The sequence below is a fragment of the Dipodomys merriami genome, unplaced genomic scaffold, assembly GCF_024711535.1.
Source record: "Dipodomys merriami isolate MVZ:Mamm:240054 unplaced genomic scaffold, mDipMer1.0.p SCAF_45, whole genome shotgun sequence".
Taxonomy (NCBI): Eukaryota; Metazoa; Chordata; class Mammalia; order Rodentia; family Heteromyidae; genus Dipodomys; species Dipodomys merriami.
The window spans coordinates 11,928,068-11,955,121 of NW_027206013.1; the positions used below are offsets into that span (position 1 = coordinate 11,928,068).

Below are 27,054 nucleotides of genomic sequence, written 5' to 3' on the forward strand. Positions count from 1 at the left end.
GAGGCGCCGCTCCTGGGCCGGCCTCCCAGGCGCTGCAGCTGGGGCCAGTTCCGCGGTGCTTCTGACTGAGAAGGCGCATTCGTACCAAACCCTTCCCCTTGCCCAGCGATTGAGGCAGAAAGCTCTGTAGAAATTAATTTTATTCTTATTCAGACTATTTTCAAAAGAAGCAGTGGTGCGCTGTTTTTCTAAAAATATGCCTTTATAGATTTATATATGTATATTATAAAATCCATACACGTATTTACATGGTTGCTACATACAAAATTCCAGCACTGTGGTATGTACATATCTATAGGTACATTCTTTCTGCTCATCCCTGCTGTGCTTTTCCCGGTGAGGGCAGGAGGCTGAAGCAGTGTACGCGGCTGCGGGCTGGCAGGGCCGCACAGCCTCTGAGTTGGGGCCTCAGCAGAGATGGGGGGTGGCTGCAGGCTCCCAGCAGCCTCACCCCATCCACCCTGTGGTACCTACACTGCCTTCAATGTGAGGGTGGCTGATCGGGCCCCTGTGAGGCCGTTCTGTGGCCTGGGCGGGCGTGGCAGGGCCAAGAAGTTACAGTGGAGGCAGGAGAGGCTGTGGAGGAAGACGAACGAGCCTCCCCTTCAGCCCTGGCCCCATGAAGGGGAAAGGGCGGGATGGCGTCCCACAGGACACCAGTGAGAACACGCTGCCTGGCCCGGGCCTCAGCGAAGTAAGGACTGCACTGGAAGAGGAAAGGCCTGGAAACAGGGCCCTCCCTCGGCTCCAGGGGTGAGCCCCAGGCCTTCACCCCGCAGCCGCAGGCTGGGCCTCCTGCCGGGGAGGGCTCCAGCAGAGGTACATGCATGTAGGCACGGGGCGCCTCCCCTGACTCGCTGGGCCAGGGCTGGGGCAGAAATGGAGGCATGCGGGGGGAGAGCCTCCGCTTCTGTTCCCATCTTCTGGAACCGAGGCGGCAGCAGAGCCCGTGGGAAGGGCGGCTTTAGGAGGTGGCCTGGGCCCCGCTCAGTGATGGGCTCCGTGGGAATCCCAGGCCTGGGCCTGACTGGGAAGCGGGGACAGGGTCCCTACCTGTCTCTCTCTCTGCCTTGACAGCAGCCTCCGGAGGCGAGGCCAAGGCAGGCCACGGCCTCGGCCTCCGTGTGCGCTGCCGGAGGGGAGCAGGCTGTGGAGGCGGATGGGCCCTGGGATGGGGGAGCGGTGCTCACGGCGCCTTTGAGCTGCCCACCTCCTGTCCTTGGCGTCCCAACTCTTCCCAACTTAAATTTTCCTGAAGAATGAGAAGAGCCGTCTGCCTTCTGTGGTGCCGGGCTCGGGGCCCCGCCCGGGCCCGTGGCGGCCGGAGAAGGCGGCAGCAGGCCGGCTCCGCTCCTTCAGGTGCGTGTCCATCAGCTGCCGGTCAATGACCCTGTGCATGTCATCCTGCGGAACGGGAGAACAGGTGGGAGGTGAGACGAGGCTCTGGCCTGGCCAGCAGACGGACAGGGAGGTAACAGACGTCAGAAGGACACGGATGAGGAGGAGCAATGAGGTGGGTGAACAGCGACACAGGGCTGCCAGACCAGAAGGAAGTGGTGAGGGTGCACGCGCACGGTGCTGGGCACGCAGGAGCTGTTGGTGCTCTGTCTCCTCGGGGCTTGAGCTGACTTCGCTGCCAGCGCCATCCCTCCTGACCCTAAGCTGCTGTCCCTATGGGCAGCAGGCCCAGAGCTGGCCTCGGCTTGCCAGCTCTCCGGGCCAGCGACTGGCCTGGGGGCCGCTCACGCTCTGTTTTCCCCTCTTCCATCTCCCGCCTGCCTGTGAGCGCCCTCGCCCCAGCCAGCCCGGCTCCTGTGACAGCATCGCCGTCTTCAGGGACACTGTCTTGCACCAGCGAGGCGCATTTTGGTCAGCTTCACTGGGTGAAGGCCCTTTCCCTGCTCCAGTTTGCCTGTGGCCTAGAAAATGTGTCCACTGCCCTTGCTTACACAGCAGCAGCTTTTCCTGCACAGAGGAGGGCGGCTCGGGCTCTTGCCATCCTGGCTGCTAGCTGCTGATGCTGGGTAGGAGCTCTGCCACTGACCACGTCTGTAGGTCAGTGGCCCTGAGTAACAGCCGTCAGCAGTAAGGGCAAGGCTGTCTGCTTGTCTCAGAGCCCTGAATCCAGTTCTGGGTTCTGAGATGTGCTGGTAAAGGCTCTGGGCGCCAGTTGGGCTGGACACGCCCCTCTGACCAGCCTGTCCATCACTGCCCCTGACTCGCTGAGCCTCTGCAGGCCTCGGGCAGTGAAGAGATTTCTTGGTTCATCACCAGATGGTGGTGAAAACGCACTTATCTCCCCTTGCTCATGACAGGCAGCCCGCCTTCCTCAGCCTCCATCACACTAACTTGCTCCCTGGCTCCTCTCCTTCCAGCCCCCTTTCTAAACTTGCTCCTCACATCTGAGGCTGTACTAGGTCTTGGCCAACAGCCCTGCTTCCAAGGTTCCCACCCTGCCCTGCATGGAGGGCGGGCATGCTCAGTAAACATTACATTGTTAGCTGTGATAGGCAGAGGGAACACGAAAGGGTCCTTCAGAAAAAGCTATCATTTCTCACAGCTGCAGCACCCTCCACCTTTATAAAGAAACCAAGTTCACAGCCACATCATCACATGCTTGCCACTCCTCCAGCAGGCAAAACGATGTGTCTATGAGAAGATGGCACCAAGAAAGCAGGTTAGCCGGAGACAGTTAGACCTGACAGAGCTGGGCATGCGCTGCCACAGGCTCACTAGACACGATGGGGGCAGCAGAGGCGCTCGGGCTTGGGCATGATGGCATGTCACTGCACAGATGACGCCGGGCTCCCGGCACACAACACGGCGGGCTGCGAGGAGAGGCGGGATGATGATGGCGGTGAGGGGAAGGTAAGTGGGATGTAGGCTCGGTCTCACCTCGAAGGCAGGAGGGGTGTACGACTAAAGCTGTTGGTACGGGAGCTGAGAAAGGCCACTAGATCAGAAACCAAAGGAGCCAGATAGTGAAAAGCCCCGAGGAAGCAAACTGCAGCCAGGAGAGAAGAGAGAGCAGCGCAGTGAGCCGGGGCCTGGCCAGCCGGCGGCCTGGCAGAGCCAGGGGGCCAGGACACCGTCCTGGTGGGGCCAGGGCTCAGCTGCCAGCTCCGCTGGGCCTTGGAGGAACAGCCACCGCTGGCCCGCCCTTCTCTGGGGGGCTCACCTCAGAGCCCCACTCATCTGTTTCAGGCTTCTTGGGGAGACGCATTAATGGCTACCCACATCTCAACACTGGACTCCCTCAAGCTCCTCACTGAAAAGCCAGTTATAACAGCCCTGGCCCAGCAGGGAGCTTTGCAGAACCCCGAAAACAGGTCCTAGCGATGGCCTGCACAGGCCTGCACAGCACAGCGCTCGGAGAGAGGAAGCTGCTGGCCTTTGGGACAGGGAAGGGCAGCAGCTGCAGGGCTGCTGGCCCGCATCCAGCTGCGGTTTGTCATTCGTCACACGGGGCTTCCCAGCCCTACCACTGCTGATCTGTTTCCTTCTAGTTTTAAGCCAAGCCATGAGGAGCAGCTGAAGAAGGGCCTGGTTCAAGTCTGGAGGTCACCGCAGCCCCAGACGGCAGTCACTCTTGAGAGTACCCGGTCCCCAGGGACAGGAATTCTGTGGGCAGGGAACGGGGTGACCCTTCTGCCTCACATTGCTGACTGCAGGGGCTCCGGGGCTGTCCCTCGCCCCGTGTTTCAGTGCTCTTGCTTACCTGCCACGCCTCAAGCTGCTGTGAGAGGTTCAGTTTCTGCTGAATAGCATCCAGCAGCTGGCTGTTGAGGGACATCATGTCCATCTTGCACTTGGCCAGTTCCAGCTCCACAGCGTTCTTCCTGCAAGTAGAAGGCGGGGGTGAGCACGGACAGCTGTGCAGGGGCACCTGGCTCTCTAGGAGGAGACCTGACTGCAAATGCACAACGAGTCTGTAACCAGGTTGTGCAACAAGCTGCCACAGGGTTCTCTCAACCTTCAGAGCCAACCTGTAGGTGAAGGGATGGTTTGTCACCTTCATCTCAACAGTTGGAAGAACAGGTCGAGAGTGATTGAAAGAGGAGGACAGGGCTGGGAAGGTGGCTTGGTGGTAGAACGCTCGCCTTGCATGTGTGAAGCCCTGGGTTCAATTCCTCAGTACCACAGACACAGAAAAATCTGGAAGTGGCACTGTGGCTCAAGTGGTAGAGTGCTAACCTTGAGCAAAAGAAGCTCAGGGTCAGTGCCTAGGCCCTGAGTTCAAGCCCCAGGACTGGCAAAAAAATAAAAAATTTAAAAAGAGGAGGATACTTGAATGAGGAATGGAGCCAGGCACCTGTGGCTCATGCCTATGATGCTAGCCTCTCAGGAGGCTGAGACCTGATGATCATGGTTCAAAAACCAACTAGGGCACGAAAGTGTGAGAGACTTCATCTCCCGTTAATCATCAAATAGCAGGGCTGGAGGTATGGCTCAAGTGGTAGAACAAAAGCCACAGGTTCAAACCCTAGTACCAGCAAGGGGGGGGGGGAAGATTGGAGCCCAGAAGGGATCAAAGGCCTTATATGGCACAAAGGAACACGCCCCTGGCAGGGTGCAGTCCTCCCTCCTCCTCCTCCTCCTGGAGGGGGAAGGACGAGGTCCTCTGACTCTTAAAGGAGTCATCTGTAAGAGAGAAGTGTGCAAAGAAAGCCACACAGGGGTGATCACCCCAGCTTAACTAATGCTAGTACCAAGACCTGGGCAACTGGTGGAATATTGGGGAACATGATAGGCTATGGGCACCAGTAAACAAAACAAAATGAAACAAAAGACCAGTTTGCTGCTGCTCAGTGGAGGCAAGAGCCAGAAAACAAGGTGGAGATTTGTAAAAGACTATGTGGAAGGCACACACAGAAATCTAGCTGGTCAGGCTGATTCTCCTGACATACTTTTTGTGTTTTCACGTTTTTGTATATTTCATGTATTCTTTTTTTCTACTTTGCCTAACAGTCCTAAATTAAGCTGCTAAATACAAAAGAAAATTGGTGGGGGAGGGGGATCTAAAGCAGGAGGAACTGGAGCAGCCCGGGGGCCCAGACGCCCAAATGTGCATCATTTAGCCCTTGCCACGCCCCCGCTCCCTTCCTCCCTCCCCGCCCCCCCCCCCCACTGGAAACAGCAAGGCTCAGGAAAGGACCTCCTTGCACCCAGCCAGCGACCACCCAAGGATGGCCGGGGCATCCCCACCTGCAGAGGCCACCCGCTTTGACTTGGGAACGCCGCCTGCACGAGCAGAAGAGCAGTGGGTCCCATTTACAAAATGCTCAGCCGCCGCCCTCCCCCAGCGGTGCCAGCACTTCCTCCCGGGCCTGGCCGGGTCCACGGAGCCATTAGTCACCTACCCCACACCCACCACCAGGACCCAGATCCACACCCGCCCGGAGGCTCTCCGCTGCGGTGCCTGTGCTAGCTCCGCCCACTGCGGCTGTGGGCCTCTAGGATAGGCCCGGGCCTGCCCAATGAGCATGGGGCTCAGAGTACTGCAGACTACCTCTGTCACGCTAGACGCCATTGGCTGGCGTGGAAGAGCGGAAAGCCTCGGATGGCGCTGGTTGCCATGGACGCCAGCCCGGCCACACAGTCCAGGAACAAACCCCAGGGGTTGGGTAGCAGCTGCAACCTCACGCTTCTCAGCCTTTGCCAACAGGTGGCGCTACAAGCAGCCCGGGTCTCCCCGCGCTGCGGGTTGGCCCCGCAGGCCTCCACGCCTGGCCGGCTGGCTCTGAACGTTCCTCCCAGAACACTCTCAGTACTTGTCATTCAACAAAAACCCCAGACCCCGAAGGCACAGATGAATTTAATAACCACATTTTAAAAGGCAGTACTTCCAAGAGCGAGGGCTAGAATTCCTTTACTTAAATGTAGCCGCTAGGACCTGACCTTTTATTTTTTGGCCAGTCCTGGGGCTTGAGCTCAGGGCCTGAGCTTCTTTTGCTCAAGGCTAGCACTCTACCTCTTGAGCCACAGCGCCACTTGGCCCAGGTTGGCTTCAAACTGCAATCCTCAGATCTCAGCCTCCTAAGTAGCTAGGATGACAGGTGTGAGCCACCGGAGCCCCACCGAAATATACTCTTTACCCGACTTACTTAACTGTAACCCCTTTGTACACCACCTTTGTAATAATACTAAAAAATAAAGAACACACATATGAAAGCTAAGCTTTACAAGTAAAAAAAAAAGCAAGACAGGTAGAGTGTCATCCCACTGATGTTTAAAAAAATCCCACACAACTAATACATTACAAACCCACCTGCACACGCACAGGAAAAGATCTGTCAGAACACACACCCACCTTTCAACAGTAGCTTCTACCTGGGACTGGGGACGAGGGTGGAGAGCTTTACCCTTGTATTCTTCTGTACAATTTGGGTTTGAAACAACTGAGTGTCTACCTCAATTTAAACAACAGAATGAAACCAGCTGTCACACTCACTTTGCAATGGCCTCGTCCCGGTCCCTGATGGCCTTCTGAAGCTGCTCCCGTGGCTCCTTGTCCTCAGATGTCACTCTGAGCCGGTCCCGCTCCTCCTTCAGTGCAGTCATCTCCACACTCAACAGCGTCACCTTAACAGACCGCAGAAGAAGGATCGTGACGCCATTGTTGCTGGCTTGGGTAGTTTTTCCTCCATGAGGGAAAAAGGCATGGAGAAGCCCCAGTCTGGCAGGTGTGCGTGGGGGAGCAGGTCAGTGGCGCCCCACAGCTGCCCTGCCCCAGGGAGGGCTCTCCTCTCCTGGGGAAGGACACGGGGGGGGCAGACCCCCGCCTCTACTCTCTACTTGGCACACCACACTGCCAAGCATTACCAGGTTTTCCTGGGGAGATACTGAAAAGCCCCGAGCACATCAAGGATCCAGAGCACATTTTACAGAGTAGGGCTCAAGTCTTGTTCCAGCCATCTTTCATACTGAATGGTATTGATGGGGGCCTGGCTACCATCTCCAGAGCACTTGGCACAACCCGACTCTTCCTCATTCAGCTATCCAGGTCAAAGCCATCTAGAATCTGAATACCTAGCTGAAGTTATTACCTCTTGCTTTGAACCTGTCACCTTGCCTGTGGTCCATTCCTCATCGAATGCTATGCTGGAAACCACCATTTGGCAGCGATGGAGCCCTCCAGCAGCTCTGCCAGCGACCTCTGTTTTACTCCACTCCACAAGAGAGTTAACCTCACATATGCCGTGATCACTGCAGGGCAGCACGGGGCTGCCTCCCTCTGTGCATACCTGAGCCTGACTGTGTGTGGCCCTGAACCTCCCAACTCCTACACAGCTGACAGCTGCCATCTTGGGGGAAGTCACGCCAAACTTTTTCCTATTTGGGGGCAGCTCCTGGCTGTGTGCGTCTCAGCGGGAGGCATGGCATGACTGCCCCACAGGGGCAGCTACTCATTTCCTTCCCCTTGCAGCTATGGCGCAGTGTGTGATCAGACTTGCCTGTCACTCCCCTTTCCTGGGCCAGCAGAGCCGCAGGTGAGCGGGCAGCGGCAGCAGCAGGCTGGGCTCTGCTGTCTCTTTCTTGTGGCTTCTCCTTCCTGTTTGGGAGCAGGGGCTGTCCTGCCTTCCTCTCACTTGGTTCTGTAAACAATCGGACCCAATGCTTTCTGCCTAAATTATGCAGAGCAAATTTGTTTGCAACCAGAAACCCTCCCAGCTAGAGCTTCCAGCAAACATCTGTTAGGTAATAGAAGGGGGGGGGGGTGTGCTTTTCTAGGTGGATAGGACTAGACATGAATTTGGATGCCTGACCTCACCTTCTTGTTAAATATTACACCAATATTTTCCCAAGGGAGGGACCATCCATGCAGGCCTGTCTCCCTCGCATAGGGGATCTATGTCACCCTGCTGCATACTTACTGGCTTCTCAAGTCCCAGGTTGAATCTTCAGATAAGACTGAAACTGAGTGAAGGCCCCAAGATGAGGCTGATGATCAAAACTATCAGACTGACAGAGCAGGTCTGCCGCAAGCCACAGAGGCAGCTGCTGGAGGGGTTCAGAGGTCACCCCATGGCAAGGAGTAGAGGGACAGTTTACTATTAGAAGTCTGATAAGGATCTTCAAGGCCTGGACAGCAGAGAGCTGCAGCCTTTCAGGTGAGGAAGGCTCAGAAGAGGAGGGCCCACACCTGCAAGGCATGGTTTGGAGTATCTGAGAGGTCATGGCTTGCACATACGGCATGTCCCAAGACACAAGAAGAGGTGGTAAAGTGGTGAAGAGACCCAGCCTCACCCCAGGAAGGTTCTACTGCTTGGTTGCTAGACGTCAAGACTCAGAAAGCACCTGGCAAAGACAGCCAGACCTCATACCAAATGAGCCGTGCCACAGCCCCAGGCCAGCTGAGTGAGGAACAGAGAGGCAATAAACAGGGACAGACATGCCAGGCAGGAACAGCCAATGTTTAATATGCTCCAGATAGAACTCTAGAGAACTTTTTGCTTTGATCTGGAAAATCTGGACAAGTTAGAGACCAGCAGGTACCTGCCTCAGGAGAAGAGACAAAGGTCTTAAAAGAGACAACCTAAAAGCTGGTCCCATCAATTAACGAAGGCAGGAGAAAAGCTGTATACTCAGCAGCCCCACTTTGCACCCGCTCATTGATCTGAGCCTTTCCCCTCTAGGGTCACTTTACAATCACGCTGGGCTCCAGGGAGGACACAGTTCATGATAAGCTCTTGACAAAAGGCAGACTGCCTCTCAGACAGGCAATGCCATCTTCCCACCATCTTGAAGAGCCAAAAGATAATACAGGACACCTGTTAGGCCTCTGCAGAAAAGGCTGAGCTAACAGTCGGTCAACCAGGCCAGACCTGTGACTTGTTGATGCCAGCTTAATAATGCATACCTTTCTTACCTTTCTGCCCCCAATTGTCCCGATTTTAACCTGAAGCCACTGCCTGAACCCCGAAAGATGATTGAAGTGCTATCTTCCCATGGCTACCATGCACTAAACCTCCTTTCTCTGTCCTTTGCCATGTCTCTCTATTTGGCTTATAGGGCCAAGTGGCCAGACCTAATATGGGATTCCTAGACTTTGAGCCTGGGATCTAAAACTTAGTTTCAGTCTTTCTCTCTGAACTACAACAGGGGAAAAACAACTGTCCTGTTGACTAAGTTGTGAAGAGAACTGAGATCGAAAACCTCAGGGTCGGGGCTGGGAAGGTGGCTCAGTGGTAGAGCGCTTGCCTTGCATGCTTGAGGCCCTGGGTTCGATTCCTCAGCACCACATAAGCAAAAAAAAGAAAAAAGCCGGAAGTGGTGCTGTGGCTCAAGTGGTAGAGCGCTAGCCTTGAGCTGAAGAGCTGAGGGACAGTGCCCAGGCCCAGAGTTCAAGCCCCATGACTGGACCCAAAAGAAAAAAAAAAAAAAAAGAAAACCTCAGGGTCCACTGCACAGTGGCTTACTATTATGTATTCCACTCCCTTTCTCCACCCGGGAGGGGCCCGGGGGCTGGGTATACACAGGATGTACATCGCTGATCCCAAATCCAGTTTTCCCAAATAACAAGGGTGTCCTCACACAAAAGCAGTGTCAAGGAAAGCACCCCAAAGTCATGCATCTATGGCTTTTATTATTTGGCTGCTTGTCCAGTCAGGACCTGTGCTAATACTGGAGAAGAGGGGAGGCTCACGCTGGCTCTCCTGGGGTGGGCTGTGGCGCAGCTGACTGGACAGTGTGGTTTGGAGTGCAGGACGATGGCTGGACAGAGCCAGGGCACATCTCCTGGAAGGAGGTCAGAAGGGTCTCCAGGAGGAAGTGAAATCTGCTCTGGAACTTGGGAGAGGAAGATAGAGCTGAGGGACAGGAGGGTCTTCTGGGTAAAGAGGATAAGAAGGAGAAGGCCAGAAATGGGGAATATGCGCCCCTGCCACATCCACGTCCACTGACGCGAAGGGGCTGGGGGGGGGCAGCAGGCAGCAGCCCCTGGTGACTGGGGCTCGAGGCCTCCTGTGACCTGACGTGGAAGCCAGTCCATGACGGGTCGTCAAAGAGCACACTGCCTTCAAGTTTCACTTCACCAACACCGCCCCCCTCATGAGGGTGGGTGGCCCGGCGAAGTGGGGATCAAAGCCTAGCTATGGCAGAAGGTAAGCTGGAAACACGGCAGTATCCAGGAGCATGGAGGAGGATCATGCTCAATTTACGGTTAAGCACATTTGGTTGGTGAAGCCCTGAACACTCCAGCCCACGTCCTCTCTTCCCAGGCCCTCTGGAGTATCTGGTGGGTGCTCCAGCCAAGGTTGTGCTGTGTCTCCACCAGCCTGGGCTGAGGAGCCTCACAAATGACTGGCTTCTGTATGCTGCGATGAGTCCTGCAGACCCCCACCCCTGCCCCCTCGGCTCACAGACAGGAGGAGCAGCCAGGGCTGTGGGGGCTGAGGACATGCTGGGGGAGGTGCCGGGCATGCCATCGAGTCTAGCTACAAATGTATGCCACAAACAGAAATTATCCAATTACACTTAAGCTCCCTTACTCAAAAGGAGGTGGTACATCTGACCGCCCGCTTTCCAGGCCTACCTTGGGCCTCTAGCCTCATCTTGAAGTGGGAAGAAATGGGCTTGGAGGCTGGACCATGTATCGGTCTAGTTGGATGCTAGAACCTCAATCCCAGCTAACTTTGTCTAGGCCCTGTCTCCCAACAGCCTAGAGACAGCTCTTGGCTCTCATGACCCTGAGTCAGGCCTGAAACGCAGGGACCCCATGCAGCATTATGAGCCACTGAAGCACATGGTGGACGCGTGGCAGGTGCTGACCCAACCCTGAATGTGGATATCATGCTTCCTGTGTTGGCTGCCGTGTCTGATCATTCTTGTACCCCAACCCTGCCCAGGGTATCAGCCTGACTCCCACAGGGCAGGTTTAGGGCCTGTAGTTATACCTAAGAGGTTTTCACTATGAGCATTTAGGAAGAGATCACCTTCAGGAGAAAACCAATTCTTTCCCCCGGGTGGGCTGTGGGCGCCACCTCCTGCCTGGGGCACCGTGGGGATGGGAGCCATGGAAACTGGCTGAAAGCGCTCATCTGCGAGGCCTCTAAGGTGACTTGCCTCATGGGGATGTCTAACATCAGACTCCAAGCAACCCACACTTTATATTTCTGAATGAAATAATGCCCTCCAGTGAGTTGCTAGTACTATTATTCTGGGAAGCAAGCAAAACTCAAGAAGCCCAAGAGCGGTCAATATCAAAGAGCTGGTAAGTACACAGTGGTACCCACCTGCCTGCCTGCCATCCCAGCTTCTCAGGAGGGCAAGGCAGGAAGATTGCTTAAGCCTAGGAGTTTAAGAATGGTATAGGCCACATAGAGGGAATTCTGTCTTCAAATAAGTAAGTAAAATATTAACCCAAAGACTTTTTAAGTCAAATGTTCTACCACTGAGCTGTACTTCCCAGTAAACCTTTGGGCCCAGCTTTCTCTTGTGTTTTTTTTTTCTTTCAGTCTGGAACATCTGACCCTGAGTGTCAACTGTTCCCTAGGCAGAAACAAAACAAAACAAAAACCCAACAGGGAGAGTGTGAGGGAAGGGGTAACATTGTCCCCAAAGAAATGTACTCTTTACTTGATTTATGTAACTGTAACCCCTCTGCATATTGCCTTTATAACAACAACAACAACAACAATAAAACAAAGGCATGCACACAAAAAACACCAAAGATATTAAAAGTTGAGGTCAAGCCGATGTCAGTGGCTCACACCTCTAATCCTAGTTACTCAGGAGGCTGAGATCTGAGGATCATGATTAGAAATCAGCCCAGGTTGGAAAGTCAGTGAGACTCTTATCTCCAATTAACCACTCAAAAACTGGAAGTGGCGCTATGGCTCAAATGGTAGAGTGCTACTCTTAAACACAAAGAGGCTCAGGGACAGCACCCTAAGTTCAAGCCCTGCAGAAGGCAAAAAAAAAAAAGTTGATGTCAGAGCAGTCTCTGGCTGTCCAACCTGTTTCCCAGAGTTTAGTGAGGAAAAAGCCACAGCTTTGAGTAGCATCGCTCTATCCTTGCTTTCTGATTCTTCACAAGAAGAGCAGTGTCAGCTATAGCCTCCCTGATATTATCTTCCAAGAAGATATATTATCTTTCAAGAAGATAATATCAGGAAGACTACTAGATGACCCCCAAAAGTACTGACAGAAGCAAACAGCACACTAATGACCTGCACCAGGAAGGATCGGGAGAGGGGTGGGTGGGTGTGACAGCAATGCTGGCTGGGGCTTCCCTAGCTGCCACCCTGTGGAGGGCAGAATCCACACATAAACATGGCCAACAGGGAGAGAGAGCCTCTATCTACTTCCCAGCACAGATTTTAGAGGTTCCTTCTTGGGTGGGGCTGCCTAAGTCTTGTAACATTTTTCAGATCAGAATTCAGATGTGCCTCTCCACCGCCGGCAAGAAGACAGAATCGGGATCAAACAGGAAAGGAACAGTGAGGTCAGCGGCCAGGTCACTGAAGCTGAGAAACAGCCCCACAGAGGTGATGGTGCTGACAGAGGAGAGGCCTGCAAAGATGCCCTGCTCTCGGCCCGCCAGCGCCCCTGCCCGGAAGCCGCCGGTCAAACACCTGAGAGTGGCCTGGGCACTGTGGCCCTCAGCTGTCAGCATCCACCAGGCCGCCCGATTTGGCCCTGCAGACATGTCGCTGCAGGAATGGAGGATCAGCTATTCTTGCTCCTGCCAATCTCACTTTGGGATGAACAAGGGCTGTGTTCTTCTCTTGAAGCTACTCCGCTCACCTCACCTTCAGGTCACAGTCCCCCAAGGATGCGGTGGAGGACAGCTGCGTCTCACAGAGGTGGGAGTGAACAGGGGGACACGGGCACACTCTCGGCACTGGGCTGAAGATGGGGTGCTCACCTGACTGTGGAGTCGCTGCAGCTCTTCTAGGCTTTGCCTCAGTTTACCCCTCTCTCCCTCCATGAGCTCTCTCAGGGCTCTTGAGTCCTCACTTGTCTGCCTGATCTGTTCTTCTAAGGAGTCATCATCAATTCTCCGAGAGCTCTGACAGCAAGAGGAGAGAGCCAACCAGAGACAGGGAGGGGTGGGAGATGGAGAGGAGATGGGGAAGCAGGTGGAGAGATGTCAGGGATAGAAGGACAGCAGGGGAGATGAAGGGAGGGAAGGGAACAAAGGAGGGGGGGAGACAAAGGGGATAACAAAGAAGGGGAGAGAGATTAGGGAGAGAGAACCTCCAGCTCAACTTCAACCTGCAAATTATAGCTAGATGTTCATTTTTGTTTGGGGCTTCAGAGGGAGAAAGCTGTGTAGGTGAATGCCACACGATGCGGATGGCTCCCTTCTCCCACCAGGACTTGGCCTTGTACAATACAACCCACAAAACAACCCAGCCTGGCCAGAGGCAAACAAGGAGCCTTCGTCTTACTTCATCCATTACAGGCAGTAAGACATAGCCACTCTGTAGGAGGCTAAAACCTGAGGAGAAATAATTGCCCCAGAGCTGGGCATCTGAGTGGAGAACAAGCCAGGAGAAATGTCTCAGAACTGTAGGGAGGGACGCCTGGAATTCTCTGAGGCCCTTGCTCATCAGCTCCCTGCGCTCACTAACATTCATATTCTTTTGGTGCTCATTCCACTACAAGGACCAAACAGAATAGCAACTTGCAGTTTTTACCTACTGCAAATTTCTTTATCCATAGTTTCTAAGCACAGCCTTTAAACTTAAAAGCAGACACTCTACACACCATCAGCTGGAGGGAAGAACTTCATTTGTACGTTGGCAATTGCAGGAGGGTGACCTTGGAGGCTCCCTTCCCCGGCCCTTGGCCTCTCTGATCTCCAGTAGTCTGTGCTCTCAAAAAAATGAGCAATCAGGAGGTGCTCTGGCAGGTCCCTTGCAAGGCTCCACTTCAGAGTTTACTTCACTTTCTCCACTAGGTTTCAACTGCCCGGCGCTATAGGCCAGGCTCTTCTCCCATTTGCCCTTACCGTGGGCTCCATGCCATCCACGATGCTCTGGATCAGCCGCTTGAGCTCACTAAGGGCAGTGCGCAGGCTGCCGGCTGGCACGTCCTTGGCAGAAGAGGTTTCTGAAGACTCGTCCATGGATGAGTCTGTGGACACGGCTGAGTCGGCACTGTCATTTCCACGAAGGTGTGAGCAGAGATAGCGGACTTGGCAGTAGGCTTCCCAAAGCTGCAGTCTTAGCTGTGTCACAAGTGGCAATCGTCATTTCGAATCCTAGAAAGGACTTGACCATCTCTTGTCTAGAAGCTAAACCCAAGTACAGATGCCAGAGACCCTGATTTGGGGAGCAAGGGCTTTTGTTTTTAAAAATCATCTGCCCCAAGAAGCAGTACTTTTTCAAGCCCTGTACCTCTTCCCAAACTCCCCATTCTCCCCTTTCCCTGCCCACCAGCCCCTCCTGTTTGCTAATATCAAGCATTTCTGGAAATATACAATCGGATCTGTTGGGGTCAGGAAATGGTTGAGGGAATGAGTAGTTACAAGATGTATGGAAAGAAGCTAAGGGGCTAGTTCCTGAATGTTCTAGCACTCTGCCAATGCCTGAGGAAAGAGGCTGCTACCGGTCACCAAGCATCTCCTCAGTGCCACGAGGGCAAGACCTCGCAGGACAGGCCTCAATGGACAAGGCAGGTGGGTGACGGAGGGTCAGGTCTGCTTTATACAGCTCTAACCAGCGTGTGTAGGAGCTCATGAAGGGCCACAGGCCTTGCCAGGCAGTAGTGGAGCTCTGAAGAAGAGAAGATGGCCCATGAGCCCCGGGACCACCTGCCCTGCTGGGCTGGCAAAGGACATCAGCACCTGCTCTCTTTCCTGCTCCAGTTCCTCAGCCTCCATGCTCTGTTCGATCTCTGACAGCAGGGATGTGCTGGTGGCAGCAGAACTCTGCAGGCTCCTCTCCTCCGTGAGCTCCTCCACCTTCACTTGCAGCTGCCGGTAGGACAGTCGCACCTCCTGGAGCTCCAGCTGGCTTTGGTGCAGCTGTGGGGAGAGCAAAGCTAGGAGGCTTGCCCAAACCGAACAGCAACAGTGCTAGAAGCTGACCACACTGCTAGACCAGCCGCCACCTCACGGGGAAACAGGGAGGAGGAATGGGTCAGACTGCATCAGAAATGTGGTCAGCAAGACCCAGATCAGGGAGATGCTACGGGACAAACAACTCGCTGTTTTTTTTTTTTTTTAACAAATAAGTTTCAAGAAAAACTATATAAAGGGGGAAGCTAGAAATTAAAAAAGACTCAAGAGATGTATCAAACAATTGCAATGGATAGGTCTGTAAACTTTTCAAGTTTATGCCATTTATACAAAAATTGAAAATTTGAACTAATGGAGTTCAAGGACATGTTAAATTTTGTAATGTAACAGTAACATGGTTATATACTTTGAACAGTTATTTTTTCCCCCTACCCTGAGTGCTTGGGACCAAATCCAGGGCCTTGTGCATGCTAGCCAAAAGCTCTACCACGTAGCTGTATCTTCTTCTTAAAGTTCTTTTACTTTAGAGATATGCACACACACCCATGTGCTAGTCCTAGGGCTTGAACTCAGGACCTGCACACTGTCCCTGAGCTTTTTTATTCAAGGTTAGCATTTTACCATGAGCCACAACCCCACTTCTGGCTTTTCAGTTGTTAACTGAAAATAGTCTCAGGGCCTTTCCTGCCCAGGTTGGCTTTGAACTATAATCCTCAGATCTCAAGACTCCTGAGTAGCTAGAATTACAAACATGAGCTACTGGCACCCAGCTCTTTCTTGATTTTTAAAAGCTCTCAGAGATCACTTTTACATGGCAGGATTGCAGAAATCAACAAGCTCAATGAACAAGGTCCCTCAACAGAGGACCGAGGCTCAGAGAAGTGAGGGATCCAGTGTAGGGAAGAGACAGCAACACAGGGGTCAGGACTCATGGCTTGGGTCTTCCCCCTCATTGCCTCTACTTCACCCTTCTGGCTCTTCTTCACCTTTCTCTGTGGCCTTCTCTCTGAAGTCCACAACATGGCACCATTCTCCACCACTGTGGAACATAAGGACCACCAACTAGTGCCTTCCAGCACTGACTTGCTTCTTTTTATATTTTGTCAGTTGTGGGTCTTGCACTCAGGACTTGGGCACTGTCCCTGAACTTCTTTGTGCTCAAGGCTAGCGCTCTACCACTTAAGCCACAGTGCCACTTCTGGTTTTTGAGGGGTTAATTGGAAATAAGAGTCTCATGAAGACTTTTCTGCCTTGGCTGGCTTTGAACCGTGATCCTCAGATCTTAGCCTCCTGAGTAACGAGGATTACAGGCGTGAGCCATCTGTGCCTGGCTGACAGCAGAGTCCGCAGCAGCCTGCGACATGCGACACCTGTAGTTCCTACTCTCTTCTTTGTGTGGATCACTCCCATCTACCTTAAAAGATTTTTTTCCCTTGAGGCATAGGATAGTGGAAGAACTTCCTGAGATTTATCTTTATTTCTGGGGTCACTTCTGTTCCATGAATGAGAAGGGACACCGGACCTTTTTCCTCAGATTTTTGGCCAGGCCAAGGGCAAATCAGCGTGTAGTTCCTGCAGAGACGCAGAGACTATGTGGAAGCTGGCAGCAACTCCAGAACCAAGCTCTTGTGAAAGAAGCATAGCTGGCGTGCAGAACCCTTAGCCAATCCTAAAATTGATGTGCCATGAGCCTTCACTCACCCATCATTGCCAAGAAACCATTGGCTGATGGTACCAGAGGCCTGGATGAGCTCTAACCAGGAAGGGGTTGGAGCTGGCTACTCAGAGAATGCAAAAAGAACTGGCCAGCTTGCTCTGCGTGGTTCCTTGGATTGGCAACACCTGCTGGTTCAGTGGGAACTCCTCCAGCCCATTCTGAGGAAACTCAGAGCCAAAAGAAAATCAGGGCTACCGGGGGTAAAAGTGGCATTCCTTGGAAGCATTTGGCCTGGTTACAAGCAGCATATTAAACTGGCAAAAGGCTTTATAATTATTTTCTAGACAATCCCACATACATCTCAGCAGGAGAAGTTCCACACAGACAAGTATGAGTTCTTATGCACAGGGCAAAATTAGTTCAATTACTCATGCACATTCAAAGGTACTTAATTAATTATAACAGCAAGAGAACAAAAGGCCAGGAGGGGCCTCTCTGTGATTAGTGGTGGATTCATCACCTGGGCAGAAATGTGGAGAAACCAAACCAGGGAAGAAATAAGAAAACAGCATTCTTTCAAATAGAAAGAGAAAGTAGCATTCGCTGTGTACCAAAGACACCACTGAGTTTACTTCTAGGCATGAGTGTGAAGTTTAAGCTCCCAGTACTCAGGTCAGCAGAAGTGGGAGCGCTCTCCCTACCTGACATTTGAGGGTTGTGTGATCTGCCTCCTGGTACATGACCATTGCCTGTGTTTTGTTAATGAAACCCTCCCAGCCCACTGGGCCCAAGGCCCTGTGCACACTTGTAAAATGCCTGGCTAGGTCTGAAACAGGGCAGCTCAGTGGGCCTTGGAAGGGCCAATTCCTTTACCAAATAAAGAGTGTAACACAGTGTTTGATATAAGGTGCGTTCAATAATTTATCATGTCTAATCTCTGTTCTGAAACCTGAAAAACGAACCCACAAACTTGGATTAGGTTAGTGGCTTAAAAATCTGTCTTTGCCAGCAGGACCCAGGTCACACAGTGAATTTGACCAATGGGGCTTTCCTTGCCTGCCAGCCTTCTTCTCCTTATCTGAAGGTTTCAAATCACAGGATTAAACACATTCTAAGGCCACTGGCTGGACATTTTACAAGAGTGATGTAGGACTGTACAATCGCCACACCTGAGTCAGCTTCAATTTTTACTTGTAAGTAAGGGCTGTACTGTCAACAGGCCGGGCTTTGTGGAGGACACTGGTAACCAATGGTAGCTTACATTAGTAGAAGAATAGAAGGCACAGACAGAAACTGTTCCGTTGTTTAGGAGAGGTGAGAACCAAACCATAAACTAGGCTAACAGAGTGGGAATTTCCTGCTTGCGGGAGCCCTCCGTAGGCAAGTTGGAAGACTGAATGTACAGGGGGTGAGGATGTGTGTGGGCCTGACTTAGGATTCTCACTACCACAGAACACCTAAACCATGGCATTATCCATGGTTAGTACGTGGTAGTCTACACTGGTCCTGACTCTTCCCTCCCATCTCATCTACAGGTCTCCCATTATGAATCTGAAATAATAACTTTTCATTTGTGAATTCATCCTGGGCTGGACGTTTCTTTTGGCACAGGTCATTTCTGTTTTCCCTTTCCTCTCCAGGTTCTATCTCAGTAACTAAACCCCAGGAGAGTGCCTGATAGGGGACCAAATGTTGGTCAAACTGACTTGCAAGGGCAAGAGCAACAGGTAAATCAGGTGTGGGGGGGCAGGCGGGGGGACCGGTTCCAGTCTTGATCCTACTCAGGACTCAGTACACACCTTGGGATAAGTGATTTGTCTTCTCTGAGACCTAGATTTATGAGCATTTCCATCTCCTGTGGAGAATCCTACAGTGTTCAGTTTTAATACTGCCAACTTTGAAAAATGAACCAACTCCTTTCCTAGTACCATTTCCCTTCCTCCCTCTGTTCCTCTCTCCGTCTCCAGTGCTGGGGATGGAATGCAGGGGCCTGTGCAAGCTAGGTGGGGCTCTAACACTGACCTACACTCAAGCCCATTTTCGATTCAACATTTACTGAGGCCCCACCACATGCAGCAGGAGAAAGCTGTTACTTGTCCTCCAAAGGGAAGCTCTCAGCAGTCTTAGCTCCAAACAGCCTCCGTATGAGCCCAGTTAGGCAGACCTGGGCTTTGGGCAGGGACACCCCTGGCCAACCACTCTGCCTTTGATGACACTGTCCCAATCCAGTACACCCAGAGGGAAGCAATGCCTACCTAGTCCCTAGGCCCAGGCCAGCCCAGCAAAGCACCTCAGTAGTAGACACTGTGTCCTCTTTCTGGGGAGGTTAGGAGTGTTCATCTTTTTGTTTGGGGGCTTATTTCTTGTCAAGTGTGAGCTCTGGAATCCAACTGAGACCTGGGATTGCGGGTGAGGGGGGAGCAGTTCCCAAATAAGAACAAATAAAACTCAAAAAGCAGTATCCTTAGGGAGGAAAACAGAGGACCGGTCAGGCTCACCAAGGGGTCAGCCTGTGCCTTTCCTGGCAATGAGCAGAAGGAGGATGCATTCTGCAGGGTTCAGTGGGCAGCTGCTTGGTTTCTGCTCTGCACCAGCCAACCAAATCCCTCAAGCTGACATGCAGCAGCAGAGAGCACCATGAGCTGAGCTCAGAGAGCCACAGGCACTGTCTGAAATCTAGCAGGTTTCACATATACCAGGAGGCCAGAACAACACATGGTGTTCCAGCTAGGTTAGCAGCCCAGAAAGAACGATATGAAACTACTCCAGAGACCAGTGGCTCAGAACACATGGGAGGGATGGATCGTGGGGAAGCCCCGCCTTTGCCTGGCTCTAGGCATGTTGGTGGATACCCAGCGGAAATCACAACCAGGTCATGGTGAGACCCTTACACTACCCTTCTATTCCCCCCTACCCTGGGGTGGTGCTAGCCTCCTGCCCTCCCATTCTGGCTAAGATGCTGCCTCAGGAACAGCATCTCTGCCCAGTACCTGCAAGTCTTTGTCGTGGCCCTGCCTCTCCAGGATCAGCACCCGGTCCTGCAGTTCCTCCACAGTGCCTTGCAGCAGGTCATTCTCCTCTAAAGTGGCACTGAGTCGATTTTCCAGCTCCCGTTTCCTATCTGACAGCATCTTGATCTGAAAGGGTGGAGAACCACAGGGGTGGTGTGGGGTCACACCCTTGGATGCATCAGAAGAGTGACTGGCCCCAAACACGGAGGCACATGTCTGAGTGTTGTGTCGTGGGACTCGGGAGGGCCCCACCTCAGAGAGAAGAGCTGTGCGATCCTGGGCTGAAGAGAAAGGCCCTCCCCACTAGATAGCTCTCTGGCAACAGGTGGGAGTTAGCTGTGGGAAAGCTGGAATGTGGGCTGCCAGGCAGAGGAAGGAATGGTTAGTGCTCTGGAAATTCCAGAGATAAGACAGCCCCACCTCACCTGCCCTCAGCTTTACCCTAGCTCCACTACTGGCAGGAGCAGTACCTGACCTGTACTCCTCTTCCTTCAAGTCACAAGCACCAGAAGTTACCCAAGAAATTCCTGGGGCTTCAATGTTTTCATACTCAGGCTCTCTTCCATCCTCTCCCCATAGCTCGACTCTCTGGCATTCACTAGAAGAGGGCACAGCTCAGGCCTGGGGACTCAGCTAATAGAGGAGGTAGACAAGGTACAGAATCCAGTGCACTGTGTTAAGTCTTATGATGCATGCCATCTCCTATGGGAAGGTCTGACTACTCAACTCAGTGCCAGGAAGGCAGTCAAGGAAAGAGATACCCAATTTTCTCTGGCCTGCAGGTTTGCAAGCAAGGAGCGAGCTAAGCCAGCACTCCCCACGGCCAAGGAGAGCGCCACTATCAGTGGCTCCAAAAAGTCTTCCTAAGTGTTCTCAAGGGTGAACTTTTGGGGTCTTGCAGGTCCCCGTGGCTCTTGCCATTTATTAGTTCCATATGGTATTGATTTTGCATCCAGCTACGTGCTTGCAGATACTTTCCTTATTGTCAAGATGTTGCCCCAGCTCTGATCTAGCCTGGAGAACAAAGTCTTCACACTCTTCCAGAGCTAGACTCTGAAGACCAATCCAGGGAGACTTTGAAGTGTGTGTCTAACTCATCCTAGATCTTGAGATCCATCTTTCCCTCTGCCTCTTGTACTCTCTCCCCCCACCCCATCTCCCCTCTCTGTCTCTCTGCCCCTGAGTTCTGCTCACAGGGCACAGAGGTTCCCTGGCCACCAATCAATCAGATAGGATGCCATCCTGGGGAAAAGAGGTATGTGGCCTTTGTCCAGAGAGATCAGGTGTCTGTCCAAATAAAGAAGTACTGTCTCTCAAGTGTGCACCTGGGAGAGAGACCAAAAGGAGCAGGCCCCTTTTGTGAATGGGCCCACTATTGCCCACATTGAAGCAGAGTCACCTACATGAAGGGACTTCTCACTCTGGTTCATTTTCATTTAAATACCCTCCGCCCTTTAAATCCTCCTTCCCAGGGATCACCTTGTTTCCTGAGTTTCACTCAGTGAAGTAATGAGGTAACATGATTCTGATTCACAATCAACCCTTAAAAATACCTGAGTTCTGAGTTACATGAAGTAATTTATCTGAAATGAACAATTTCACAACTTGGCCTCTGAAAGTAGCAGTTTCTGGGTCTCACATTAATTAGGCTGTCAATTCCCTCACCCCACCTTCCATACCCCTAACCTTGTGGCAAAACCTGGCAATAAACATTCCTGAGATAACCTTGTTGGTGAAGATCTAGAGGAAGTGGACGATGGAAAAGAGGAAGAGGAAGAGGAAGACAGGCATCTCCAGTCAGACTCTGGTAGGGGCAGTCGAATGGCAAGTCATGCACACAAATGTCACAGACGGGCATGCCAAACCCCACGGGAACAAACTACTTACTTCAAGAACCTGCTGCTCAATACCAGTAGGAATTCCAAGGGAAAGGAGGAAGGAAGAAAATGGGAGGCAGAAGAGAAGAGAAGACATTGACAGACTTTAGGAAAAACATCCTCAGGTCATTTACAAAGCAGGGGAGCAGCCGTGGGGTTCTCTGGCCTGATCGCAATGGGTGATTCCTTAGCCACAGTGGGAAATGGATCCTTCCACCAAGGTCTCCCACCCTGTCTCTCAAAGCCTGGCCTGGCCTACGGGGACAAGGAGCCTTTGGTAGAAGCCTCCCAGAGAAGTCCCTGTTTGAGCCTGGCAATATAACCTTTGCCTTCTCCTCACCTTCCACAAATAGGTGCTCAGAGTATCAGCATCATCACTCAACTGCTACTTTCTTCTCCCCCCTGGCTTTCACATGCTTTCAATAACATATCTGTGTCCCAGGTACTGTACCAAGTGCTTTCCATGTATTAACCCACCTCGAAACTTCCATTGCTCTCATTTGACAGCTAAGAGTAAGAGCGGTGCCTGTGAAAGTGAACTCAGCCTAAGAGGTACAAAGAACAGGAAGATGCCCTTCCCAGATCTTATGTGGACTGGAAAGTATCTTCTCTGCAGGGGCTGACAGTCAGAAAATGTAGGCCATCCTTGATTTCCACACCCTGCACAGTCACTCTGAGCATCCTTATTCTTCCAGACAACAGGCTACCGGGTGCAAGGATCAAGTGTTCCTCATTTAGTTTGTCACAGTTGCATTTCTCTTCTGAGGTTTTAATCTCTTTTGTACGGAACAGGGATTTGTGTCCCACCTCAGAGGACTCCTTATCCAAAGACCCAGTGTCACAGTCCAAGCACAGCCCTTCCGCCCCCAAGCACAGCTGCACAGGAGCCTCACCTCAGCCTGAAGGCTCTCCAGACGGATGATGTGCTGGTTAGTTGATGAGTTTTTCTCCCGGAAGTCTTCTCTGAGGGCATGGACCTGCATGGAGAGCTGTCTCTCGACTTCAGAGGCCTGCAACAAAGGAGACCTTTGGAGTTAATCCAGGGGCTGTGCAAACGGAAGTCAGTTAGATTTCTGTCTTTCATTTCTCAAGCATCCCTTTGCATTTCTAGCCCTTAAGAGTTCAAGGTGAGATGTAGTTTCCCACATCCCCATCTTTATGATAAACGCTCTGCATAGGTCTGGGGTCTCTTTACTGACAGGCCTAAGAACACGTTACCAGTATTACTCTGCACATAGCAGAAGCACAGCATTAGCTACTAAACTGAGATGAATACGTAAGATGGGTCTACTTCCTGCCTTAGGGGTTCCTTTATTTCTCCTATCAACTTCCTGGGCAGAGGTCAGACAAATCATTTCTGTCTGTATTTCTCACTTCCACTCAGCATGGACACTATTTGAAATTCCCTGTTATGACCGATAAGATTTTGACCATTTGTCCGGCAAGGACACTTTTGCAAGGTAGAGTTCTCTACAAGTGCTAATTGAGGTGCTTCTTTCCTCCCAGCTGTTCGTTCTCTGGGACAGGAGGACCTTTAAAAGAAGGTAACCTGCCGCCGGGCGCTGGTGGCTCACGCCTGTAATCCTAGCTACTCAGGAGGCTGAGATCTGAGGATCACGGTTCAAAGCCAGCCCGGGCAGGAAAGACCGTGAGACTCCTATCTCCAATAAACCACCAGAAAACCGGAAGTGGCGCTGTAGCTCAAGTGGTAGAGCGCTTGCCTTGAGCTGAAGAGCTGAGGGACAGCGCCCAGGCCCAGAGTTCAAGCCCCACGACCGACAAAAAAAAAAAAAAAAAAAAAAAAAAAGAAGGTAACCTGATCACCAACCTCTTCCTGAGGGCCCCACAGCTTGTTTTTGATTTCCCAAATGCTTAAAAACAAGGTAGCTAGTCCCTCTTGCCGAACATCATGTCATCATATTTACTGAAGGCTAGTGTGGTATCTCACATCTATAGCAAAAACTATTTAAAGCAGAGACAGAATGAATACAGTTCAAAACCAGGCTGGGAAAAAAGTTAGCAAGATCTTTTTTTTTTTTTTTTGGGTCCGGTCATAGGGCCTGAATTCTGGGCCTGGGCGCTGTCCCTCAGCTCAAGGCTAGCGCTCTACCACTTGAGCCACAATGCCACTTCCGGCTTTTTTTTCTGCTTATGTGGTGCTGGGGAATTGAACCCAGGGCCTTATGCATGCCAAGCAAGCGCTCTACCACTGAGCCACCTTCCCAGCCCGCAAGATCCTTTCTTAACCAGCAAGTTGAGTTTGGTATACATGCCTGTGATCTCAGATATGTGAGGGGCCCACAGACAAGAAGACCCTGAATTAAGGCTCACCTAGGCAAAAAGTGAGATCCTAGCTAGAAAAAAAAACAAAAACAAATAAACAACACAAAAAAAACAAAAAGAGCTGCAGGATATAGCTCAAGTAATAGAGTGGCTACCTAGCAACTAGGAGGCCCTCAGTTTAAATCCTGGTACTAACCAATTTTTAAAAATTGAGTGTTTACCATGTGCCAAGAACTGTGCTAGAACACTTCCAATATTTCAATCATCACCCCCAATTTATACTCAGTGACATGAAGAAGCTGCCCAAAATTCCAGTTAAGTAGCCAGGCACTGGTGGCTCATGCCTGTATCCTAACTACTCAGGAGGCTGAGATGTGAGGATCTTGATTCAAAACCAGTCTGGGCAGGAAAGTCTATGAGACTCTTTTTTTGGGGGGGGGCCCGGTTGTGGGGCCTGAACTCTGGGCATGGGCGCTGTCCCTCAGCTCTTCAGCTCAAGGCTAGCACTCTACCACTTGAGCTATAGCACCACTTCTGGCTTTTTTTTTTCTTTTTGCTTATGTGGTGCTGAGGAATCGAACCCAGGGCCTCAGGCATGCAAGGCAAGCGCTCTACCACTGAGCCACCTTCCCAGCCCCAAGTCTATGAGACTCTTATCTCCAATTAACCACCAGAAAACTAGAAGTAGTGGCTTAAAGTCGTAGAGCTCTAGCCTTGAGCAGAAATGCTCAGGGACGGCGCCTAGGCCCTGAGGTCAAGCCCACAACCTTCCCCCCACCCCCCAAAAAAATCTCAGTAAGCAACAGTATCAGTAAATCATGGGCTTCTCAGATTGTGAATGCAATACTGCCAGCTTATACTTCAAAATAGCTTTTCCAATTTTCACTGCTCACAACTAAAATCATGCTCTTCAGCTCAAGGCTAGCTCTCTACCACTTGAGCCACAGTACCACTTCCGGCTTTTTTCTTATGTGGTGCTGAGGAATTGAACCCAGGGCCTCAGGCATGCAAGGCAAGCTCTCTACCACTGAGCCAACTTCCCAGCCCCAATACTAATCTTTAAAGTGTATATATAACTCTAATATTCCAAGTGCTTTCTGACCAAAGAGTCAGGTAATGTGAAGCTTCACAGTGAATTCTGAGCATCTTTGAAGTTCCCCAAGTAAAAGTGAGCCAGGGCACACATCTAAGGATGGTATGGTAAGAAGAAAGTGAAGTGGTAAACCATTGAGTTAGGAGTTCCAGTGCTGCCCTAACCTCTTTGAGTCTCTCCAAAATTATAAACTGATTTATTCCTCCTTCACTTGTTAGTACAAAAAGGGCAGTTCTGAAGGGGATCCTCAGTTCTCAATTGCTAAGGATACTTCAGGGTTGAGCTCAGTAACTGAAGTTTAAGAAAATAAAGGAAAAAAAAATACTACACTTTAGAAATTTAGAGCATCTAAATTTTTTTTTTTTTTTTTAATTTTTTTATTGTAAAGATTCTATACAGAGGGTTACAGTTACATGAGTGGGGTATAGAGCATCTAAATTTGTAGGAAATACAAAGACCCCAGAATCAATTGTCTTTTTTTCTTTTTTAAATAAAACAAATGAAAAACAACAAAAAGCTGGCATATTATTTTTTAACATATTTCCATGTCATTATGTAGCTTAATTTTTTCCCCATTTATCCGGTATTTAGTTATACAATTATAACATAGTCCCTCCTGATGAGAGACTCATGTTTGCCAGAAAAATGATCTAATTCTGAGCCATACTTCCAGTCCTTTTTGCATTGTTTAAGATAGGGTCTTCCTTTTTGTCTAGACCTGCACCTAGACTATGATCTTTCTTTTTTTCTTTTTTTTTCCGGTTGGTTATGGGGCTTGAACTCTGGGCTTGGGCACTGCCCCTCAGCTCTTCAGCTCAAGGCTAGCGCTCTACCACTTTAGCTACAGCACCACTTCCGGTTTTGTAGTGGTTTATTGGAGATAAGAGTCTCACAGACTTTCCTGCCCCAGCTGGCTCTGACGAGATCCTCAGATCTCAGCCTCCTAAGTAGCTAGGATTACAAGCATGAGTCACTGGCACCTGGCTAGACTATGATCATCTTTCTATTTTACTCTTCCTGTGTAGCCGAGATGTATGCTACCATGATCAGTTTCCAATGAGAGGGGTAAAGGGTTCACAAACTTTTTTGTCCAGGCAAGCCTAGAACCACAATCTTACATATATCAGCTTCCCAGGTAGCCAAGATTGTAAGTGTGAGACACCACATCTAACTTAGATGGGTTTTTTTTGTACTAGTACTGGGGCTTGAACTCAGGGTTCAGATGCTGGTCTCTGAGCTTCTTTTTGCTCTAGGCTAGCACTCTATCACTTGAGTTACACCCTCACTTCTGGCTTTTTGGTAGTTTATTAGAGATAAGCGTCTCACAGACTTTCCTGTCCAGAGTGGCTTTGAACGGCAATCAGATCTCAGATCTCAGATCTCAGCCTCCTGCGAAGCTAGTATTACAAGCATGAGTTACTGGTATCCATCTGAAAGTTTTAAATTATCTTCAAAAACTTAAACTCTAGCTTTCGTTGCATATAGATTGAATGATAAAGAAAAGACATTTAAGAAATAACTCTGAGCTGGGCACTGATGGCTCATGCCTGTAATCTTACCTACTTTGGAGGCTGTGATCTGAAGATCACAGTTTGAAGCCAATCCAGGCAGAAAAGTCTATGAGACTCTTATTTCCAATTAACTACAAAAAAAAAAAAAGAGAGAGAGAGAGAGAGAGAGAGAGAGCCAAAAGTAGAGCTATGACTTAAGTGGCAGAACACCAGTCGAGCACAAAAGCTTAGGGACAGAACTCAGGCCCTGAGCTCAAACTCCAGGTCCGGCCTCCCACTTCCTCTCCCCTCACCACAAAAGTAACACTGGTTCTATTATAGAAAGCTGAGAAAGTTGACAGTTATCATCTGAGTGCTTTTTTTTTAAGTTTTAGCAAGGATTTTAGAATAACAGGATTAAAGTAGAGGAAAATGGAGGAAAGAAACATTCCCTGCTCTCTCTACAAGAAATGGGTTCTTCTTGGGTTACTACTAATGTATCCTCAAGTTGATAAACCAATAGCATATTCCTTCTCGCTGATACCTCATTCAGTCAAAAAAGCATCTATCACAGGTACTTCCCTTCCCACTGAGTACAGCTGTTCCATAATTACTTTTTCCTTATTGACACAATTAGCAACATACGATTGTTTCTCTAAGCTGGAGTGATAGGTT

General features: G+C 50.9%; 1 protein-coding gene across 4 annotated transcripts in view; it reads right to left on the minus strand.

The window, feature by feature from the left end:
* Positions 1–132: 132 nt before the first annotated feature.
* The window catches only part of LOC138808473 (BICD family-like cargo adapter 1), a 77,835-nt gene continuing 50,913 nt past the window's right edge, over positions 133–27,054 (minus strand). The window contains exons 3-11 of one of the 4 annotated variants that reach the window (XR_011366467.1): positions 22,407–22,523; positions 19,616–19,762; positions 14,795–14,974; positions 13,958–14,176; positions 12,869–13,012; positions 6,452–6,582; positions 3,719–3,839; positions 2,896–3,004; positions 1,317–1,404 (exon numbers count right to left, since the gene is read on the minus strand). Coding sequence is in view for 3 of the 4 variants with exons in the window: in XM_069994743.1 (XP_069850844.1) it covers positions 1,243–1,404; positions 3,719–3,839; positions 6,452–6,582; positions 12,869–13,012; positions 13,958–14,176; positions 14,795–14,974; positions 19,616–19,762; positions 22,407–22,523 (1,221 nt within the window). In the remaining variant the exon portion in view is untranslated. Of the gene's footprint in view, positions 1,405–2,895; positions 3,005–3,718; positions 3,840–6,451; positions 6,583–12,868; positions 13,013–13,957; positions 14,177–14,794; positions 14,975–19,615; positions 19,763–22,406; positions 22,524–27,054 lie in introns of all 4 variants that reach the window. The other 3 variants (XM_069994743.1, XM_069994744.1, XM_069994745.1) reach the window with 3 other exon arrangements.